Source organism: Daphnia pulicaria, chromosome 11, assembly GCF_021234035.1.
Source record: "Daphnia pulicaria isolate SC F1-1A chromosome 11, SC_F0-13Bv2, whole genome shotgun sequence".
NCBI classification, from domain to species: domain Eukaryota; kingdom Metazoa; phylum Arthropoda; class Branchiopoda; order Diplostraca; family Daphniidae; genus Daphnia; species Daphnia pulicaria.
Window position 1 is genome coordinate 2,169,022 of NC_060923.1, and position 19,982 is coordinate 2,189,003.

At 45.2% G+C, this 19,982-nt stretch overlaps 2 protein-coding genes across 6 annotated transcripts; both read right to left on the reverse strand.

Annotated features, from left to right (window-relative positions):
• Window position 1: 1 nt before the first annotated feature.
• On the reverse strand, window positions 2-12,146 carry LOC124315109 (hormone receptor 4-like). Of its 3 annotated transcripts, none has more exons than XM_046780512.1 (10): window positions 11,097-12,146; window positions 6,247-6,363; window positions 5,796-6,177; window positions 4,689-5,724; window positions 3,592-4,616; window positions 2,776-3,514; window positions 2,448-2,705; window positions 2,186-2,378; window positions 1,978-2,108; window positions 2-1,894 (listed from the first exon to the last, which is right to left on the reverse strand). In XM_046780512.1, exons 2-10 carry the CDS (start codon window positions 6,350-6,352, stop codon window positions 1,814-1,816), a joined length of 3,951 nt encoding a protein of 1,316 aa, XP_046636468.1. In that variant the 5' UTR covers window positions 6,353-6,363; window positions 11,097-12,146; the 3' UTR covers window positions 2-1,813. The 3 variants fall into 3 exon arrangements, with proteins under 3 accessions (XP_046636468.1, XP_046636469.1, XP_046636467.1); XM_046780513.1 differs by lacking the exon at window positions 11,097-12,146 and adding an exon at window positions 7,217-7,586 and having other exon boundaries at window positions 3,592-4,613; XM_046780511.1 differs by lacking the exon at window positions 11,097-12,146 and adding an exon at window positions 7,217-7,586.
• Window positions 12,147-14,862: 2,716 nt separating this feature from the next.
• Window positions 14,863-19,929, reverse strand: LOC124315117 (large proline-rich protein BAG6-like). 3 transcript variants are annotated; one of them, XM_046780545.1, is made up of 14 exons: window positions 19,583-19,929; window positions 19,394-19,511; window positions 19,169-19,321; window positions 18,878-19,106; window positions 18,374-18,815; window positions 17,430-18,311; window positions 17,107-17,361; window positions 16,834-17,031; window positions 16,672-16,771; window positions 16,485-16,615; window positions 15,947-16,420; window positions 15,712-15,868; window positions 15,435-15,643; window positions 14,863-15,266 (listed from the first exon to the last, which is right to left on the reverse strand). In XM_046780545.1, exons 1-13 carry the CDS (start codon window positions 19,649-19,651, stop codon window positions 15,438-15,440), a joined length of 3,414 nt encoding a protein of 1,137 aa, XP_046636501.1. In that variant the 5' UTR covers window positions 19,652-19,929; the 3' UTR covers window positions 14,863-15,266; window positions 15,435-15,437. The 3 variants fall into 3 exon arrangements, with proteins under 3 accessions (XP_046636501.1, XP_046636502.1, XP_046636500.1); XM_046780546.1 differs by having other exon boundaries at window positions 14,863-15,643; window positions 19,187-19,321; XM_046780544.1 differs by having other exon boundaries at window positions 14,863-15,643.
• Window positions 19,930-19,982: the final 53 nt, after the last annotated feature.

The window sequence follows — 19,982 nt, forward strand, 5'->3', positions numbered from 1 at the left end:
ATTTAGACCAAAAAAAACACATGGGTTTGTTATTTATTTGCTTGACGCGAATACAAGGCTAGGAAACCACACAACAGCAAGTGCAGATAGGTTTGCCAGAGACCGAGAACTTAGGATTCATTTTTGACATGTCTTTTTTCTTTCTTTTCTTGTCCAGCTGATCAAAACGTGTAAATCACCACTGTACACACACATCACTTGACACATACATTCGCTTACAAGAATGGATACAATTCTTTTTTATTTGATTGGGTTTTTTTTGTTTTTGTTTACTGTAAAAGAATGTTGGAGGGGGGGGGGAGAGAAAGTGAAGATCATGAGGGGGGAGAAGAAAACAAAAGTCAGCGTGACACGAAGATAGAAATGAACGGCGGGAGAGTCTGGGGGACAACATTCGTTCTCGTGAAACACGGGGAGGAAAAAGAACAGAATTTTAGGCAGTTTTTCTTTCAACAAAAAAGAAATTTTTTTTTCTTTGCTCACCACATGGGAACCGACCACAACGGCATATTACATCACGCAAAAATCGCCGAAAAACAGAAAGGAAATTATTTTTTTTTCTGCTGGACATGCGACTCGCGTTTCTCATTTGTTTCGTGTCGAATGTCAAACACTGGCAGTTGCACAAAACAAATGACACAACATTTTGAAAAAATAAAAGATAAACAAACGAAAATACATTTAAACTCATTTCTTTTTTCTTTAGAAAAATAAAACAAAAGAATAAAAAATAATAATAATAAAATTTTGTCTTTAAAAAAAAACAAACTCTTTTCAAGAGTAGGCCATTCTTCAAAATTGAATTTGAACTCTTTGAGAGGATGCCCAGACTGTGACACACACAAACAATTGTAAAATAGGAAAACTTGTGTTTCTTTTCTCTCACTCTTATGCTTTTCCTATGTATAGAATATGTATAGAATATATCAAAAATCATTCAAACAAACCAAAATAAATTGAAAAAAAATTCTGACATTTTTAAAAATTTTAGCCCGCGAAATTTTGAAATCAAAATTTTTTGTGGGGGGACGCTTTCAGCAGGGCCACACAATCACACACAAACGCACAGACACATTTGAATTTATGAATTCCTCACATTTTCTCTTAGCTTTAGCTGTGTGGTCACACGTGGTTCCTACATGGTTAATTCATTAGAGCAAGAATAGGGGGGAAAAAACAACAAACTCTGATAAGCCCGAATTAAATTTTTAAACAAAGAACATGGCGGAGGGATAGAGGAGGTGAAAACAAAAAAACCAAAGAATTTCAACTATTTCTTCTTTCTTTTCGTTCAGTGTCGGTGTCCAGTTTAACGGGGGTAAACCAGAAAAATATGCTTATTTATTTATATTATAAAGATGCGTCCAAATTTTGGAATTCGGACGCACCTTTCTTCTCTTTTGGCTAAATTTTCTTATTTTTTTGTTTTGTTTGTTGTACAAAATTTGTTGACGTTTCAAAACTGGATCGAGAGATTAGAATTAGAATTCCACACACGCACGCACACACTGACAGTCACTCGCAGGTAGGTAGACACAATTTCTCACGCGGCCAGAAAAAGAAGAAGAAGTGATATATACCTATCATTCCGTAATTTAGTTTTTCTTCCGGGTGGGGCGGCCCTGTGAGAGGAGAGAGAGATTTTGGATGCATTGGTCTTTTAAGCACAACAATTGTTTTGAATTGAAACAATGCGGAGGAAGGTGGCAAAAGGACGACAAGGGAGAGAACGGACGACGAAGATAACAATCAAGACGACGACGAATAAACTTGTTTGAGGACGATGTTTTTTTCTTTTTTTAAAAAATAGCGGCTATCTGTGAATGGCCGAATTCAGCAGGAAAGGAACGTAAAACATTTTACTCTCCAGCAGCAAGGTAGCAGCCGATTGGACCTAGACGTTATAAAAGTTGAAAAAATAGAAAATGAATTTCCGTTGATTCAATTAAGAGAGGGAAAACGTGAACGTGTCAGTACCTCAGGTAAACGTGTGAGGAGATCAGAAAATCGCCCAGGCGATTGTGGATAGTTGTGTTCGACATAGCTCTGCAGACACTGCATGTATCGTTCTTGAATGGCTTCCAGTTCGACGCTGCCGCTACCTTTGGCTATCGGGACGGGATGAGCTCATTGATTATCGATTCCGTTTAAATGATTTAAAGCCGGAAGAGAAAGGTCAACTTACGTTGGCTGAGCATGGCAATGACTTTGAGACAGACATACTCCTCCATCCGCAATTGGCTCCTTTGGAGCATCATCGTGACGTGAGTGATGCGCTCCACCATGAGTCCCACGTCCTGTCTCAACTGGTCCAGGGTCAAGGGTCGACCCATCATGGCGGCTAAACATGTTTGAAGGGTGACTAGGTTGGCCGATACCTAAAATATTTCAATCAATTTCATTTGATTAGAATTTTCGACTTTAAATTGAAAAGTTTGTGACTTTACCTGCTGGACGAAATCATGCTCAGTGGGTTCTGGTCCTGACCACGTCTTGCGCGGCCCGTGGATGGCCTGATAGGCCGAAGTGGTCAGCACCAGTAGCTCGTGCCATTTGTGCGTCAGCAATCGCGTGTGCACCTCGACGGGCAGCTCAGAGTAGAACGGAAGACGTTTGGTCCACTGCACCAGCTTGTAGACTATAGAGTCGCCGATTTGGCAGAGTTTGTCCGACAGCTCGGCCTTCGTGTCCAGCAACTCGTCCAACTGAAATAAAAAAATGACCAAAAAATGTTGTAAAAGAGCAAAATTGAATTATTGGAAATTGGAAATTTACCTTCAAGGTGGCAATATCTTCAAACTCATCACAATAAATGAGCGTGCAAATGGTGGGCATGGCCGTCTCGTAAGGCATACTGATGGCGTCCCGGCTGGACGTGACGGTGCTTTCCAATCGTCGCCTCAAATGGAGCACCTCGCTCGGATTCGTCAGCGCCGTCTTGAGAATGTTGCCGTTGGCGATCCGTGGCACTTGTTGTTGTTGCTGCTGCTGCTGGCCCGATCCGCCCATCATCCCGTGGTGGTGAAGCTGCTGGAGCTGTTGTTGTTGTTGTTGTTGCTGATGGTGTTGTTGTTGTTGATCCATGACAACAATGCCGGGCGGGGACTTTCGATGAATTCCGTTAGTGCTCATCACCTGCTGCTGTTGTTGTTGCTGGATCTTGCCGTTGGCAATGGCATTGGCTTCGAGAACGGCCTTGACGCCCAGTGCGGCGGCTGCGGCCGAAACGGCCGTCACACCGTTGGTGGCGGTGGTTCCCGGCGGACTTTTATTGTTGTTCTTCTTGTGCTTCCGGTATTTGACCTTGTAGAGGTTGTAAACAGCGCCGGAATTCCTTCCGCCGGGCATCCTGTCCTCCCTGACGGCGGCCAGGACCATGCCCTGGGCGAGGCACTTTTGGAAACGGCAATACTGGCACCGATTCCGCTGGGCCTTTGTGATCTCGCAATTGCCTTCCGCCACGCAAGTGTACACCCGCTTATTCTGCACCGTCCGCTTGAAAAAGCCTTTGCACCTGTCCACAAATAAAAACAAAAACAATTCAATCATCTGATCATCCGGAATTGTCCCATTCATTTGTTTGTTTCTTACCCTTCACAGGTGATGATTCCGTAATGGAGTCCGGTGGCTTTGTCCTCGCAGATCATGCAAATCATGGGCGTGTCTTCATCGTCCTCCTCCATCCGGTTGCCATCGCCGTGGCTGTTGCTGCCGTTGACGGCGGACGGGCGACCTCCGCCGTTGATGGTCGTCACGATGGACGACGGAAGCTGATGGATGGCCGATGTCGGGTGATTATGAGTGCCGTTGTCATGGTGACCATTGCTGTGAAGGTGATTGCTGTTGTGGTGGACATTGTTGGAGCTGACGATGATGGACGACCGACCGGAACAGACGGAATAATCCAACGCTTGCGAATCCGGCCTTTGCTGTTGCTGCTGTTGTTGTTGTTGCTTGATGGCAGCGGCGGATCGCTCGGCGTTTTCCCAGAGCCGCTCCATCGAGAGAGGCTGGCTGGATGAAGTGGGAGGAGCCATGGCGCTGGAAGCCGCTGAAATGGGAGGCGAGGAAGAAGAAGACGACGAGGAAGAAGAGGAGGATGAAGAAGAAGAAGACGACGAATTGGTGGATCGCGACGAGAGGTGGAGAGCTGGCGGACGCGAGATGGAAGGCGGAAGCCCTTGGTGGTGTCCGCCAGTACTCTCAGCTAACCGTGCGGATGACATAAAGTGGCCGTTGGTGGCCCGATCCATCGACGGAGGCGTGTCCGGAAAAGGATATCCGCCTGGCGGATGGTGATGGTTCCTGGCCACCGTCAGTAGACCCAAGGCCGGAGGAGAACCGGATCCTTGGTGGTGATGCCGTGATGATGAGGACGACGACGCCGACAGCGACGAGGAAGAGGAGGAGCACGACGTCGACGTGGTGGGCGTCTGAACCCGGAGCGGAGTGGCAAAATGCGGCGGAGTCGACGATCCAGCGGCCACGCCATTCGAAGAAGAAGAAGATGATGAGGATGTCGATGATAATGATGAGGTTGGACTCAATCGCTGGATGTTGACCACACTCGGCCTCTCTGTTGGGCTCACGGTGCTGCTGCTCGGACTGTTGGCCTGCTGGATCGTTCCAAATTCAAATCATTTAAAATCAAATTGAATTTTGGCCAGGGGAAAATTTAGAAATTTTACCTGCGGAGGAGATGACCTGGATACGACGCCGTGACGTCGATCGGACGATGACTGGGCCAAACTGAGCAATCCGTCAATGGACAACCGGATGCTGGCGGCATCTTGCATGTTGTTGCTATTCATTTGCTTGACGCTGCCTGGACGGTTCTGGTGAACGGCCATCATCAAAGGTGGAGGAGGTTGTTGAACTTCCGATCCGTTGGGCACCGATCGCGGCCTGGATGGCGTCGGCTGCTGCTGATCCGCCCAATGGCCGGTCCACACCATCGTTTTCACTCCGCCAGACTGGCCCAGGATCACCGACGGCACTCGGGGATTCGTTCCGGCCGCCGAATGATTCGACTGCGGTTTATTGCTGTTTCCGTTGTGGTGATGGTGGTGGTGATCCGGCGAGGAGCCAGGCGGAAGGGAAGGCGACGTCCTGGATCCGCCGTTGGGCGACGAATCCATGGGAACGGCACCGTGGACGACCGTGGTGCAGGTCGAGGCTCTCCGATGGCTGAAAATGATTTCCGGCCGGATTGGTTTGCTCATGTGGTTGTTGTTGTTTGTCGTCGTGTGGCCGTTGGGCGAGGATTGGTTGGACCATGAGCGGATGCCGTTGTGTTCGGAACTGCTGACCGAAGTGGCCGACGACGGACTGTGTTGTCGACTTTCCGTCTTGACGATCGCCGCTGGTGAATGAGCGGAAGGATCCATTCTTCCGGCGGAAGCGGTGGTGGAAGTGGATCCTTTGGAACCGAAACTTTCGGCTGCCGGCTCCTTGATCCGCGTCCGGTGCGGATCTTCATCGTGGAATGATGAGCCCGTCGTCGCTTTGGCCTTTGACAATTTGACGGCCTCGTTTGTCGTCTCGTCCACCTCGTCTCGATTCCGCACTCGCTTCTGTGGCTGCTGCTGTCGCTCCATCTCTTCTTCCTCCTCTTCCATCGCTTCCTGCTTGACAACAATCATCAAAGCGGAACCCGTTCCGGAATCCTCGCATAGTCGCAGCTGGAGGTGGTCGTCGGCGCCCAGGGAATCCGGCGTCGACCGACTTTGTTAGATCAGAAAAAGTTGTTGGTTAATAACTTATAAATTTTACCGCTAGATGGCGGATGCGTTTACCTTCCGCGAGAGAGCCCAGGTGAGGAGATGAATCCGCCGTCGCTGGCGCTGGATGCGGACGTTCGGGAGGATCTTTCCGGCGATTCATCCTCTTCATCTTCTTCAACTCCGTCATCTTCGTCTTCATCTTCTTCTTGTTTAATAATCCGGCCATTGCAGACGACCGTGATGCTGGCCGTCGCCGTTCCGCCATTCTCATCCGACGGATGTTGTTGCTGTTGTTCTCCCGCCGAGCTGCTGTTGCTGGGCGGATTTTCCTCGTCTGCGGCTCCGCCGACGTGATTGCTGCTGGTACTTCCGCAGCCTTCCTCGCCGCTCCTGGGCGGAGTGGCCGCGCTACAGTCGGGCGACGCCGAACTGCCCGTCTCCATCAGACTTTCACCTGTTTGGATAAACGATGAAATTGATTAACACGAATTGTTCCAGTTGTGATGGGGTTATGAGTGCGTACCGTCGCTACTGCATCGTGAATCGACTTTTCTTCGTTTGAGCTTCAGGTCCTGGAACAAGCTCATCTTTCCGCCGGAATCACTAGAGAGCACCACCGTCACCGTCATAATGTCTGCTCCTGTTTGGATGATGATGATCAACGTGCATGATGGATTCCAGGATCATCACCGACGACGACGACGACGACATGGAAAAACAAATTGGAAGAAGCCGTAAGAATTTCGGTCAAATAAAAAGAAGAAGTTGCAAGTCAAATTCTTTTGCGTGCAGACACACACACAGCGAGTCCCAGCATTGGTGGGTGGGTGGGCGGTTAAAAGTGGGGTGGGGTTTGACACACTTAACGGTCATTGCATCATCAGCACCATTCTATTTGTGCTCTCTCTCTATCCGATCTCTCTCCTTCTCTCTCTCTATTCGCCATAGAATCCCGCCCCTCTTTTTTGTACACCACCACCACCCATCGCCACCCACTCCCGCTCCCTTTTTCCCATTTTGTGTGTTTTGTTTTTGGTTTTTTTTTTTTTTCGCTATCCTACAAGTCATTTACCCGGCGTATCTCTTCGACAAAAACCCACACAGGTGAAATCGAACACGAACGAGGGCTTTCACCCCGACCCTGACAGAAGTGGCACAGCCGAAAAGGCATTGGACGAAATTTAGTTTTTCTTTTTCTTTTTTGACTGTTTCGTTCACATCTCGAAATCACGTCCGCCCTAAATATTATTTGATATAGTCTGATAAAAGAAGATTTCGTTATCTTTCAGTGTATAGGGGAGAGACCTATATTTTATTACATTACAATAGCACCTGTTGATTTCGGGTTCAAAGTTCACGTGACATCATTTTCCGTTCTTTTTTAAATATCCAAAGTCGACCCGGATAAATAAATATTACCTCCTCCCAAAAATTTTGTTTGGTACGTACAAAAGTTCATTTTGGATATAATTGAATCGTGACGCAAGTTTTACCTGTAGATTGGCATCCACTTTAAATCACCATCGAGGTACAAATAACTGAACGTGATTGTTGTGTAGACGATTTATAAAACTGTCGAGTGACTCTCTACCAACGGCGAATTGTATTCATTATCCTTCGAATTGAATTCACCAAAAATCACTTGACACTGTTGATCACCGAAACCCAAAAATAGTCGAACCGAATGAAATGTTATAGTCTAAAACTCGTTTGTGTGTTGGGTAGAGAAAAAATAAAACTGTTGCGCGTTTGATGATGATTTGTGACCCGAACAGTTTGAATGTAGGACAACGACTGAGTCGACTACGAGTCTCGAGCATCAATGACTTTGAAAATGGAAGAGAAAACCCGCCCGTCCGTCCGTCCGTCCCGCCACCAAATGGTCCCTCCCCTCTCTCTCTCTCTCTCTCCTGGATTTTTCCATCCATTTTTATTTCATTTCTCCCTCAGATGAGAGAGAGAGAAGGGGCGGGTGAGCTCCTTTCAAGATCGTACACCTTCCCCCCACCACCACCAAAAAGGGAAAAATAAAAAATACCCGAAAAAATAAAATAAGAAAATAAATCGCACTACAAAACAAATTGGATGATTCTTTTCTCTTCTCCCCACGGCGCTCTCTAATAATATCAAAATAAATTCTTCATTTTCTTTTCAGTGGTTTTTCACTTTTTTTTTCATTTCGTACTTCAAAACAAAATTATTTCGGATGGGAAAAAATTGACGTAAAATGGTCGTAGCGTCCGCCCCAGCGGCGGCGCCACTTTCCAACCCACTCCGACCGGGGTCTACGAACTCTGCGGTGAAAATGTAGGTCACGTGACACACACACGCAGACGTCCCTCACGTCTCATTTGAGTTACGAAATCAATCAATCAATCTTTCTCTCCAAAAAATTAAGGTACAAAAAATAAATTTTTAGCCTAAAGTGAATTTCACTCAAATTGATGAAATTAATTAATTCAGAAAAATTCCGAGTTCCGAAAAATCAGGTGAAGCGGAAATTCCATTTTTTAAATAAAATACAATTTTTAGAAAAAAAATCTTTGGCCACCCCCCCACCCCACCCGAAAATGTACAGTAAGCTATTATAGGGGCAGCATGCACACACAGAGACACACATACCGTACGATCCCGTTATGGGAGAGAAGGATGGGGATTCTACAGGTACCCCGAAAAAGAGCCGTTATTATCCGTGTGTCGTGGTGCTGTGGGCTATGGGCTAAAAGGAGGGGAATCAGTGGGTGAGGGACGTTGGTGAGTCTCTCCTTTCTATAGATCCCGTTTAACGAGCACAAGTTCTTGTGATTTTGTTTGATGAAAAATTTTTCTTTTTCTTTTTCTTTTTCGAATAAAGAAATCGTCGGGAGATCATTGACTCGCTGCTCTCTGCTCATCAGGCCCTGAAACGGTGAAAAACTTTCACGGTCTTGTACAGCCGAGGAAAGTTGTTGTTGTTCTTTTAATGGAATAATCCCGCGCGCACCAGAGAGACTTTGAATGTTGTTATTTTTCGATGAGTTGGCGCTAGAGAAAGCGGTTCAATATAATCAAGAGAGACTTTCTTTTTCATCGAAATCAAATAAAAATTCGATGAGGTCGTTGACAGTTGCACAAGACACAAATTATTTGATTTCATTTTCCAGGTCGCCCATCACAAGGCCGGCCCTGGAAATTTGATTTCGGTTGGAAGAAGAAGAAAAATTGTGTGCGATTGGGTTTTTGTACCTTGACCTCGGACTCTAAAAGAAGAAATGCGGCAGGTAAAATAATAAAAATTCAAAATTCATAAAAACAAAAATTAAAATGACCAAAATGTTTTTGGGGTGAAGTTTGACCCTTTGGAGAGAAAACGGGACAAGCCAAACAAGGTCAGCCAATAACCTTGGCGAGTTGGGCGTGACCCTGTTGGTCATAAAAACAGGTGGCCTACTTGACACGTTTTATTTATAAAATAAAAAAATATTCATGAACAAATAATAAAAACTAATAATTCGATTGATTTCCTGTCGGTCGTCTGACGATTTTAATCTTCCACCCCTTCTTGTAAAAGAAATGGCGGCGGCGTTCCCGTTTCTCTTTTTCTCGTTCATTTTGTAATTTTTGCGTGAGCCGATGGAAAGTGTCCCGCTGACCTCCTTTTCGCCTTCTCCTCCTCTCGGCTGGCTCAGTCCCGGTGTACACAAGGAGAAGCCAAAAAAGGAGGAGGGTCGGTCATTGGCCTTCCCACCCACCCGAGCGTTCATTGCCTCGGCGTCCTACTGCCGAAGGGCGAACGCTCACTCTCACGCTCACGGTCATCCCTCCTTTAGATATAAAATTTTTTCCCCTCAACTGGCAACGCTGGACGGCGCCAAAAAAGAAATGGACATGCAGCAGCAGCAGCGGGCGGCACGTGTTGTCCTCCTACTTTCGGCGGCCAGCCCCTGGTGGTGGTGGCCGTCGTCCCTCAACTCGTTTCAGCGTACGAAACGAAAAATCACAACTAAACCGCCCGAGAAAAAAATTGAGGTCGGTGAAAGTCTCTCTCTGCTCACACACTGCAGCAGCAGCAGCTGTGTGCTGCTCCATTATTCGTAAAATATCCAAGTTGCATTGGCAAGGAGCATTCACCCCTTTTGTTCCCCCCCCCCCGCAAATAGGAGGTAGGAGCTATAGGAGCAGTTGGTGGGGGGGAAACCAAGGTGAAGGTGCTGCCACCTCGACCTCAATTGGCAACTCGTACACACACACACACACACCGGGTTGAACCACCGTTTTCTAGTTGACGGGAGTCGGTCGGTCGGACGGTCGGCGATGACCTTTATCACGGCCGAGGCCACCATATTATTCGTTTCTTTTTCTCTCTCCGCTCTCTTCTTTGGATCATGACACACAAGGGGGGGGGGGGGGCTATTGCCCGGTAATCAGCACAAGGTTCCCCTATACCAAATTTTACAATAAGAAATTCAAATTTCCCGCGCTGGCAAAAAAAAATTTTTGTGCGCCAAAAATGGTCCGATTCAAAAAAAAATGTGTTTGAATGAAAATTTCAAAATTGAGGCGCGTTTAGGCCGAGTGCACGCGCCGCACGACGGTGACGTCAGTCGTGCGGGCGCACAAAGAAAGAAGAAACGGTTATTTTTTTATTTAGTCCCGTTAGTCCAGGGTATGCGCCAGCCATGTGAGTCTACTCTACTCTACTACGTAGGTATGCGTGTATAGAATAGCAGACACACACATACAGAAACTCTGCCATCTCGCGTCGGCATCAAAACGAAAGAGAAAGTGTGTGTGTGTGTGTCGGGAGTCCCGCGGTCAAAAGCCCCGTTCTCTCTCTCTCTCTCAGCCGATTCCCCCCACTGGCCTCGTTTCTCCATCAGGGGTCGCTGACACTCTAAGCCCCACCCACCACCCCAGAAAACCCAAAAAACCTTTTTTTGTTTTTAAAACACCACCTATATGTACAAGGCGCCTATTCACGCCTCTTTTTTTTCCATTCAATGTCGACTTCAATAGGCCAAACACAAACTGAAAAACATTGAAAAAAAGAATCACGAAAAAATTCGTTCGTGATCGAGAAAGAGTTTCGATAAATTTCAATCCAGACAGTAAAGAAAAAAGAAAAATTAATTTTTAAATAATCAGGTTTGAGGCCGTCACGAAAAATAGTATCTAAAGAAACGTTTGTGTGGAGATTGAGGGTGGTGTGAGTGGGTTGCGTGCGGGAGGAGGCTAAAAAGTCAGCGACCGTCAATTGGGTCGCCACTAGATGGCACTGACTTTCGTGAATGTTTTACGAAAACACACACACAACAATCTCTCTCGGGACGAAATAAAACCTTAAAAATTCCATCGACAATTTAAGAAGAAAAACGAAAAGATGTCCACACTTACGTAATAATGGCGGCCGACCATGACCAATTCCACGAAGTGTTGAATTTCAAATAATTAAAAAACACAACCACACACGTTGTTATTGTCGAAATCTCCCAATAATTTGTGATTCAATTATTTCGCACTGGACACACACTGGCAAAACGATAGACAAACCACACTCGGTTTAATAACCAAAAAATTATGCGGTTCAAATAGTTGAATGAATCAAACGAAACACCACACACTCGATCAAGAAGAACTTGAACTGTGAACACGGTGGCAGACGACGAGCGACTGAGTGCCAACGCATGCGCCGATAATATTCTCGTCTCGTCTAATCTTTTTTTCTTTTATTCACGTGTTTGTCGGTCGGAGGAAGAAAAACGAATAGACACACACACAGCAGAGACTCACCCTTGGAAACAGCTGAGAGAGAGTAGTGCACATATCTCTTCTCTCTGGATGTGAGATATTCTCTTTTTCTTCTGGTGAATTGGACGAAAAAGAAACGAATTTAGAACGGGGAAAAAGAAAGAAAATGGTGGTGGTGGCGCTAGTATCGCGTCAAGGTCAAAGCACCGTGAGCCTCTGCACGACTCTGCCCCACTGATCAAATGAGACTCGATTCATCATCACGACCTTGGTTGTTGTTTTAACAATTTGGTTTTTCTTTCATGGCGTCACAAAGTCTCTCCAGAATAGAAATCTAACGGTTTTCTATCTTTTAAGTTCCCAAATATTGGCTGTGGAGCCTCTCAAATTACTTTTCACACTTTGATCAACCACTGAGTGCACTTGCAACTAGGATCAAGGAATTTCGGACAAAAATTGTATTCAGGTTGCCCCTAGCGACACATCCAACACTCGTCAAAAGTTTGCAATTACTTTTGAAAACACGAAATTTCACTTGGAAATTAAATTCCCCAAAATAATTTGGTAGTTTTTGATTCAATCGAATTGTATTCGATTGATAGTTGAATGTATTGTTTTTTAACAACCGGGGGCCGGTAGTATAGTACAGACGAACAGAACACACACACACAGCAGAGTGCAACGACCTCTCGTTCGGGTTTGCCTCTAGTTTCTATTTTGCCTTTGCTCTACTCTCCCCTCCCCCAACCCTCCCTCTCAATCGACCCCACTGATCCCCCCCTCTCCTCCCAAAAAAAGAGGAGGAGAAATAAAAAAGAACACGCGGGTTCCGAACCGGAAAGAACCCGCGACACCACCTAGCGGCCGAATGTTTTATATTTAAATTTTTATTTTTAAAATAATTGAGAAATGAGAAGAAAATGTCGTGAGACAAATTCAACATTGTTTATTTCTAATGTTTAAATTTATTTTTTAAACGACGGCCATTTTGTTTAGATTGATTCTGCGTAGTAATCCAGATTTCGTGCGTGCACTTGTGCGTAGTTGGTGTAGTGCATGTACATAATGGAAAAGAATAAAGAGAAGGAAAGTTTAATACGCAGAGGTAGACGACCCCGACGTCTAAAAATGACGTCACGGCATCGATCGACGAGAGACGCCTCGACGTCGGTTGACTTTCCCGACTGGAAGAGAAAAAATACCGAAACACAAAATTTCGGCTATGACGAAATTGACACACACACACACGACGACGAGAAAAATTAAATCCCCGACCTCAAAAAAAGGACGTCTAACACAAGTTCTTTTTGGCTATAGGCGTGATTCATTGGCTGTATATATGCACACACCGTGATTCGGCAATGAAGTCGAAGAAAGAAAAAAGAGAAAAGAAACAAAACAAAACCGAAAATGGCGCACGGCCATGACTAGTTTTTTCATTCCCGCGCCGACTGCACGGCAAAGAGTTGAACGTCCTGCTAACCCACTTTCTCCTGTGTACACACACACCGACGTGTTGGATGCAGTCAGCTGTTTCTTTTTCAGTTGCCCTTTAAATATGGCGAAACTCTAAAGGGGAGTACTACTACTAGTCGGTAAAAGGTATTCATGATGAATTTGTTCTCTTGGCAGCAGCAGACAACTGAATAAAAATCATGGCCGCCGACCTCCATTGTTCAATTCCGGTCTGTCCAGTTTTTTCTCAGCAGACACATTTATGGGCATCAACGGGACACTAAAGAATTCGTATACGTTGAATCATTTTTTTCTAGGACACACACTCAGTTATTATTATTTCAATTTTTTGGCAAATCATTGGCCATCCAGCAACCAGGTCAACCAAGAATAAAAGAATTTGATCGAGCAGAAATTCGTCTCTGAAGCGAAGGAAATGTTTGTTCTAATGGCGAACAATAAATTTCCTTTTAATGAACTTTGTGCGTCTAGGTTAATGGAACAAAGTTCACTATTCCAAATTGGCGTTTCCAGTTTGTTGCTGCTCCAAATGGCGTTCTGAACGCTCGTTTCACGACTTTGAAGATTCAGGTTTCTCTCTTTTTTCGTCTGCTATCCCCCCCACGCGTTCTTTCTCTTCTCCCGTGTTATTTTTTCACGCAACCGGATTTTCATTCGAGCGGCAGCAGGTGAACGCACTCTCTCGGCTGGTGGCTGTCAGCAAAGAGACATGGCCGTCCCCTCCACACAACTCTACACATTGCCGAGCTTATTGTATACTCGACTCTATATGCACGAAACTCGTTTCGACGATCTGCGGTAATCAAACAATTTTTACACAACACCCATCGTCCGACCTACTTCTCCCATTCCGACTATCGTTGTCTACCATCCCCATACACACACACGTACCAGTTAAGATTTATAATGAAAAACGTCATAACTCTTAATTCAATTAAGATTTTAAAAAACTTGGCTTTAATTCGATGCAGATGTGGCCTTGATTCCCCAATCAAATTCACTTACATTTCTACATCATTCCGAATGAATTTCGATAATTGAAAAAGTAGACGCTCTCAAGGACTCCCGACCACAATCATCTAATAACAAATAAAAAGTTGAAACGAATCATCATCTCCCTATAAAATACAACCAGCAGTTGATCAAAACAACATAAATCGAAATGAAGGCCGTAAATGACATGAAAAATAATACCCGGAAGATTTCTCTCTAGCTCTTTTTAGACAACAGTAGCAAATAAAAGTTGTTTACCAATGCAATTGTGTGTGAATTCCCTGGAAGTTGCTGCATCGTGGTGGAAAGCGCTAAGCGGATAGAAAGTTTTCTTTCCCTTTTTTTTTACGAATTTGTTATTATTGTTGTACTACTACTGTCATGTGTGTGGGTGTATGGGGTTTTTTAAAACACTTTCTACACTGGCGGAATCCGTCGAGGTCGCTGTCCTCTTGCCGCTTTTTAGCTGCTGCACATTCTCAAGCTATTTTCGACATTTCCGAATTTTCTATCGAAAAAATCATAACCTTGGCCGGAACTGAAGAAAACTGATCCCTTTCGGATGGAGCACATGAATTCAATAATGAATAACATACGGGAGTCATCCAAGACATCCAAGGTTTTTCCATAGGAAATTCAATTAAAAGTTAGAGAAATCTTTCCCCCCATCAAACGATATCAATCGGCCATGAATCGATCGCCTTTGATGACTTTTGCCGATGCTGCTGGGAAGACCTTCTTTTCCATCACTTCCGTCATGACCTCCCAAAGTCAAGTGTGTCAACAAACCCTGCCGGTGTCTCTCTTCTTTAATCAAAGCCATTCCTCCTACATGTCAAAAGGGAAAACCAAATTGTGTTGAGTTTTCTTCAATCCTAGTTTTTTTGAAGAACATTTAGTTTCAAAATGAAATAATCAGCGCCACCTAGTGGTGAAAAATAGCTAAACAAAAAAGAAATCTTTATTCAATCAATCATCTATCAATTTCCGTGTTATGCAGACAAAAAAACAATCCAAAATGCAAAGAAAATTGTCTTTGTTATATGGTGGGTATGCCATCAAGCGAAAAGAGGGAAAAAGTTTGTTGATGGCCATTGACGGGAAAATGTAGGGGAAATCAAAATATTGATGACACTCGCACAACTTTCCAACATTTGGTTGATTTTTATCTTTTACGAGAAAAACAAAATTTTAGGAAGGGGGAACCACTAAATCAAAAAGCTGATGGGCGGAAAACAAACAGATAAACAATAAGAGGGAAAAAATGAAGAAAAGTTATTACTTTTTTTTATATCAGATGATGATGATTCGATCGAAGTCAATTAGGATCGAAATCGCCCACTCCACCTACATCGAATTTGAACAAATGAAAAACACATAGCGACTCAAAAGAAGAAGAAGAAGGAAAAAAAAACATGAATAATGGCCGATTAATTAATTGTATGGGGGAGAGAATAGGGCAGGGTGGAGGCGATTCTTTGTTGTTTTTGTTTTATTATTATTATTATTATTTACTCTTTAAGTGTTTCCGTGAAAGTATCGCTCTGCGTTAGGGAAACGTTCGGCATCGAAATCGGCGTCCGTGTCCAGTCTGGCGTTGCCCAAACGGCGGATTTCCGGCAAAAGGGCGCTGCCCACTTCGACATTGGCAGTGGCCACATTCGTCACTTCACCAACGGCGGCCGACGAGACGTTGGCAGAGCGCAGGGCGCGTTCCATCGTTTCTGACATTTCATAAATTTAAAAAAGGTTTTACAAACGTTATATAAAATATGATGAATAAATTAATTACCCTGGAGGAGCAACTGAGGATTTGTGTTGGGTCGATTGCCTTCGGCCAACTTGCGTCGCTTGTTGGGAATTCCGGCCAGGTAGGCGTCACTGAGCGGCACATTTGGCGGAGCTCGATTTTGACGTTGGATATCACGGGCAATCACCGGTACCCATTCCTGTCAGAAAATTTTATTTAAACACAAAATTAATTAAAAATTTGGGTGGAATGAAAAACGATTTCTAAAAATTCTGACCCGTGGGACTTCGTTGTGCCACGACTGAGAGCCCATGACGACGTCAATGACCGGCTCTGAAGGTTTCACTTGGCTGGATTCCTTTTGACGAACATCTTGGCGGAGTTTCTCTAGTCGACTAAGTCTTGCGGGCTGTGCAGAAACTGGTGCGGATGCTGCTTCTTCCGTCTTCTCTTCCACCACATCCATCGGTTCTTCTTCAACTGGTGCTGTCGATCCAGTAGCCACTGGGGGAACAGACTCGGGAGCAACGACGGTCGCTGCTGCCGGTGAATTTGTGTCGGTCATCTCTTCCACTTCTGCATTGAAAAGGGCAGTCCAGGTCCTACCGCGTTCCGTGTTCATCACCATGGGCTCAATAGTTGGCGTCAGTTGATCCAAATCGACGGAAGCCAAAAGCGAACGAAGACGTTCGATCGACGAATTAGTAGTCCACTCTTGGACTGCTGGATGAACTCCATCCGATACTCCACGCTACATTTTAATGACAAAACAATTAACGCTCCAATTAATTATAATAATTCATTTAATTTCCTACCAACTGAGATAGGAAAACGCGTTCAAGACTAGTGGAACCATCGGTGAAACAGTTGAGGGCTAAAGCTGCAGCGAGTATTAAAGTCCGGCGGATTTTATCCATCATCAGTTGGCCGAAATTCGGATTTTCACCTAAAACAAAAGAAAAGTCAATCAGCTATCAACGTCAAGTACTAGTTCAATAATACCTGGCATTCCAATTAACTGTATCACTTCGTGAAGACACTGCTGGATGAATTGGGCCATGGTAGCGACGAAATCCACATCGGGACGAATGCTGGCTTCGGCCTAAAACAGACAATTTAGTCAATACTTGAAATGAAATGAAAAATGAAATAATCGTGTCCTACGGCAGCGCTCTGGAGTAAGGGCATGGCTTGATTGACCAGTGTCATGATGCCCTGTCGGACGGAAGGGTCTGAAAAGTCACCACCGGAAGGTAAGACTCGCTGACGAGCGAAATTCCTCAAATGATCTCTCATCTGGTTCAAAGCCTCCGGCATTCCGTAAAATAGGGCCATCAAATCACGGAATGTCATGTGATCCGCCTTTTTAGTCAAAAAATAAAGGTCAGCTGTTAGTTTTTGAATGGATCGTTTCATCATCGTCAAGGTAAATTTCACCATAGTCATAAAGAGGTCAAAGAGGAACGACTCGCCGGCCGTGTAAGTGAAATCAGGAATGTTGCGTAAGAAATGGGCCACCGTGTTGGGCGACTGATGGCCACTCACCACACCCGCAACTTCTTGCATGACTCCCTGGAGCAAACTACTAAACAAGGCGTTGGTTAACACTGGATTAGGGCTGCTGGATCCATCTCCGCCACTCGTTCCACCTGCTACTACCCCGCCTGATAGTACACCGCTATTGGCCGTCACCTGAATTTCCATTTAATGACCAATCATTATCAATGTTTTCCTCTCGCAATTTTCAATGCCGCAATTACCTGACGAAACATTTCGTTCATAAATTCGTCGACGGAGGCCGGAACGGCTGTCGGTTGATTTCCAGGGCCTGGTGGACGGGTTTGATTGAGACCGGGAAAAGCTTGTGCCGCCGACGTGGAAGTGACAACCACTGGGCGTGGTCTGGCTCGCTCAGTGTCGGGTCTGGATGAAGACGAGCGGGCAACATGTCGAGAATGACACGGTAGAAAGTCGTCAAATTCGCCCAAAGATGTAGGTGATTGCCCACGAGACGCTTGTTGATCTTCCTGTTGATTGTTGTTCGAGCGAACTTCCATAAAGAGCGACATTGGATGCATTTGACCACCTAAATTGACAGGGGTCCAGCCTCCTTGACTCGCCATGGCTAAAGGCAAACGTCCAAACGGGTGCGGTCCTCCCCTGACCAGCATTTCAGGGTGCAGCATTTGGACTGAAGCTCGTGGAGCTGAGGGATTCTGCGCCGATGCATTAGGTACACCAGTTCCGGTCGTTCCAGCAGCCCGCCAACCATGAAATGTCGGATTGGTAGTTGGAGGAACTGATGGATTGGCAGCAGTGGCTGCAGTCGGTGGGCGGGTAACGTGTCGGATAAACTCATGAGGAGATATTCTTGTGGGCAATCGCGGAGGAGCTTGCGCTGGTTGCGGTTGAGGAGCTGTAGCGGCCTCAGGAGCTGCTGGGTTAGCCTGTGTCTGAGGAGCTCGGTGGGTATGTGTAGTCTCGACGCTGATTGAAGCGTGAATGGGTATGGTCGATGAAAGAACTTGTTGGTAGACGTAGGGTCTAGCACGGACTTCACGAGGAGGGGGAGTTCCGAAGTCAACCATTAAATCGCTCATAGCGTGAAAAGCGTGGGCCAAATAGTGCAATCCTTCGGCTACCTTTTGGATCAAAAATCAATTGAAAAACATGGAAATGAAAATATAATATGTTTTTACTGAACCTGGTTGTAGGTGTGTTGTGCTTGCCGATATTCAGGTGATGTGCTGTCCAATACGGGATCATCTCTGAGGAGCTGACGGACGGTTGTCAAATGAGGGCGAAGATCCTGCTGGATCCGTTCCATATCTTCGATGACATCGGCAAAGACAGACACCCGAGGATTTCGAATTTGTTGTTGTCGAGGTTGTTGGTCACCAGGAGGAGCTGCAGCTGACGACGGAGCTGACGAAGGAGCCGACGAAGGAGTTGCAGATGGGGTGGTTGAAGGAGGAGTTGTTGAAGGGGGTGTTGTTGAAGTCGGAGCTGTAGGACTTACGCGTTCGCTCGCGCCACTGCCACTCTCTGGTTGATTATTCGGTTGAGGTCCCTGCACCCGGAAACCAAACGATCCTTGAACTGCTGGTGATCCATTAGGTCCTTGCAACACGGCAATATTGTTTGCCCTGATAAAAAGAAACGTAACTAACATTTTTAGTTTTTTTTTATTTTAGAGGTTTGTCATTACCCCAAGGATTGAACAGTTGAAAATGCAGCAGCTATAGCAGTGGCAGCCTGTGCTTGAACCATTTGTATGGATGAGTAGGGTCCCTCAGCAGTATTATCCATTGTAAAGAGTGAACCAGTGCTGGGAACTGAACTGATCCTTCCCAAACTCTGTGAGGCATCCTCCAGCATGTGTCTGGCTGTATTCAAACGCAACAGAGAACTACTTCCGGCTGGAGCAGGTACTGAACCTTCATTTGATCGTAAACATTGTTATTGAGATTTCTACTTTTAATAATGATGAGAAATTTACCAAATGAATGATTGGCACCATTTTGAAACCCTCTGTCTAGGTGATAGTGAATGTTTCCTGGTCTAGATCCCTGAGTTCTTGGTGGTCCTGAAGGAGGATTACCAACTGTTGGAGGTGCTCTCTGGACCAAGTGAATGACTTTTCCACTCAGGTCTGTAAAACACAAAAACATTTCCATGCCAATCATTTGTTACAGCTAGAAAAGAGAGTTTATTTGGAATTTACCATATTCACTGAGCTTTTTGTCATCTTGAAGAACTCTGCCACAGTAAATCAAACGCTGAGTCTCTGCTGGTGTTCCAACATCCCCAGCAATGTGTTCTTTAAGTTCCTTGACTGTGAGCTGCAAAACAGAAATCCAGTTAAGTTTCCCCTATCTAAAACTCACGAGTCGTTTTTTTTTAATGGTCTTACCTCCTCTGAAACTGTGAATTTATGATTACGCGAATCGAGGGTTTTGACGGTAACTTCAATATTTGCCATTTTTGTTTAGCTTTCACCACCTCGAGTTCCAACCTCGCTGTAGTTTGGTGACGATACAGACACACTAATAATAATTATTCGGTTTCAGTATTTTTTATTTTACCGATCTAACCGGACGGCTCTGAACCGACGTCAGTTGTGTAATGGGTGTCGAAATGTAAATCTCTAACGTGGAAAAATGGAAATCGGGCCTGTAATAATACACGATAACAAATAGAGGCGCAACTGTCTCCACATCGAATCGACACGACACGACACAGCCGACAATTCATAGGCTTACGGACCAAGTTGTGTTACAACGCCACCTATTTCTCTTGTTTTAAACCGTAAA

Bases quoted from the DNA above. Each gene is read 5' to 3' on its own strand.
- LOC124315109 (XM_046780512.1), bottom strand. From the start codon at position 6,352: ATGACGGTGACGGTGGTGCTCTCTAGTGATTCCGGCGGAAAGATGAGC. The intron at 3,515-3,591 runs GTAAGAAACAAA...ATTTGTGGACAG, and splicing joins GGAATCATCACCTGTGAAGG to GTGCAAAGGCTTTTTCAAGC. The intron at 2,379-2,447 runs GTAAAGTCACAA...GAAATATTTTAG, and splicing joins AGCATGATTTCGTCCAGCAG to GTATCGGCCAACCTAGTCAC.
- LOC124315117 (XM_046780545.1), bottom strand. From the start codon at position 19,651: ATGGCAAATATTGAAGTTACCGTCAAAACCCTCGATTCGCGTAATCAT. The intron at 18,816-18,877 runs GTAATGACAAAC...TCTTTTTATCAG, and splicing joins TCAACTGTTCAATCCTTGGG to GGCAAACAATATTGCCGTGT. The intron at 15,644-15,711 runs GTAATTAATTTA...ATGAAATGTCAG, and splicing joins TCCTCAGTTGCTCCTCCAGG to AAACGATGGAACGCGCCCTG.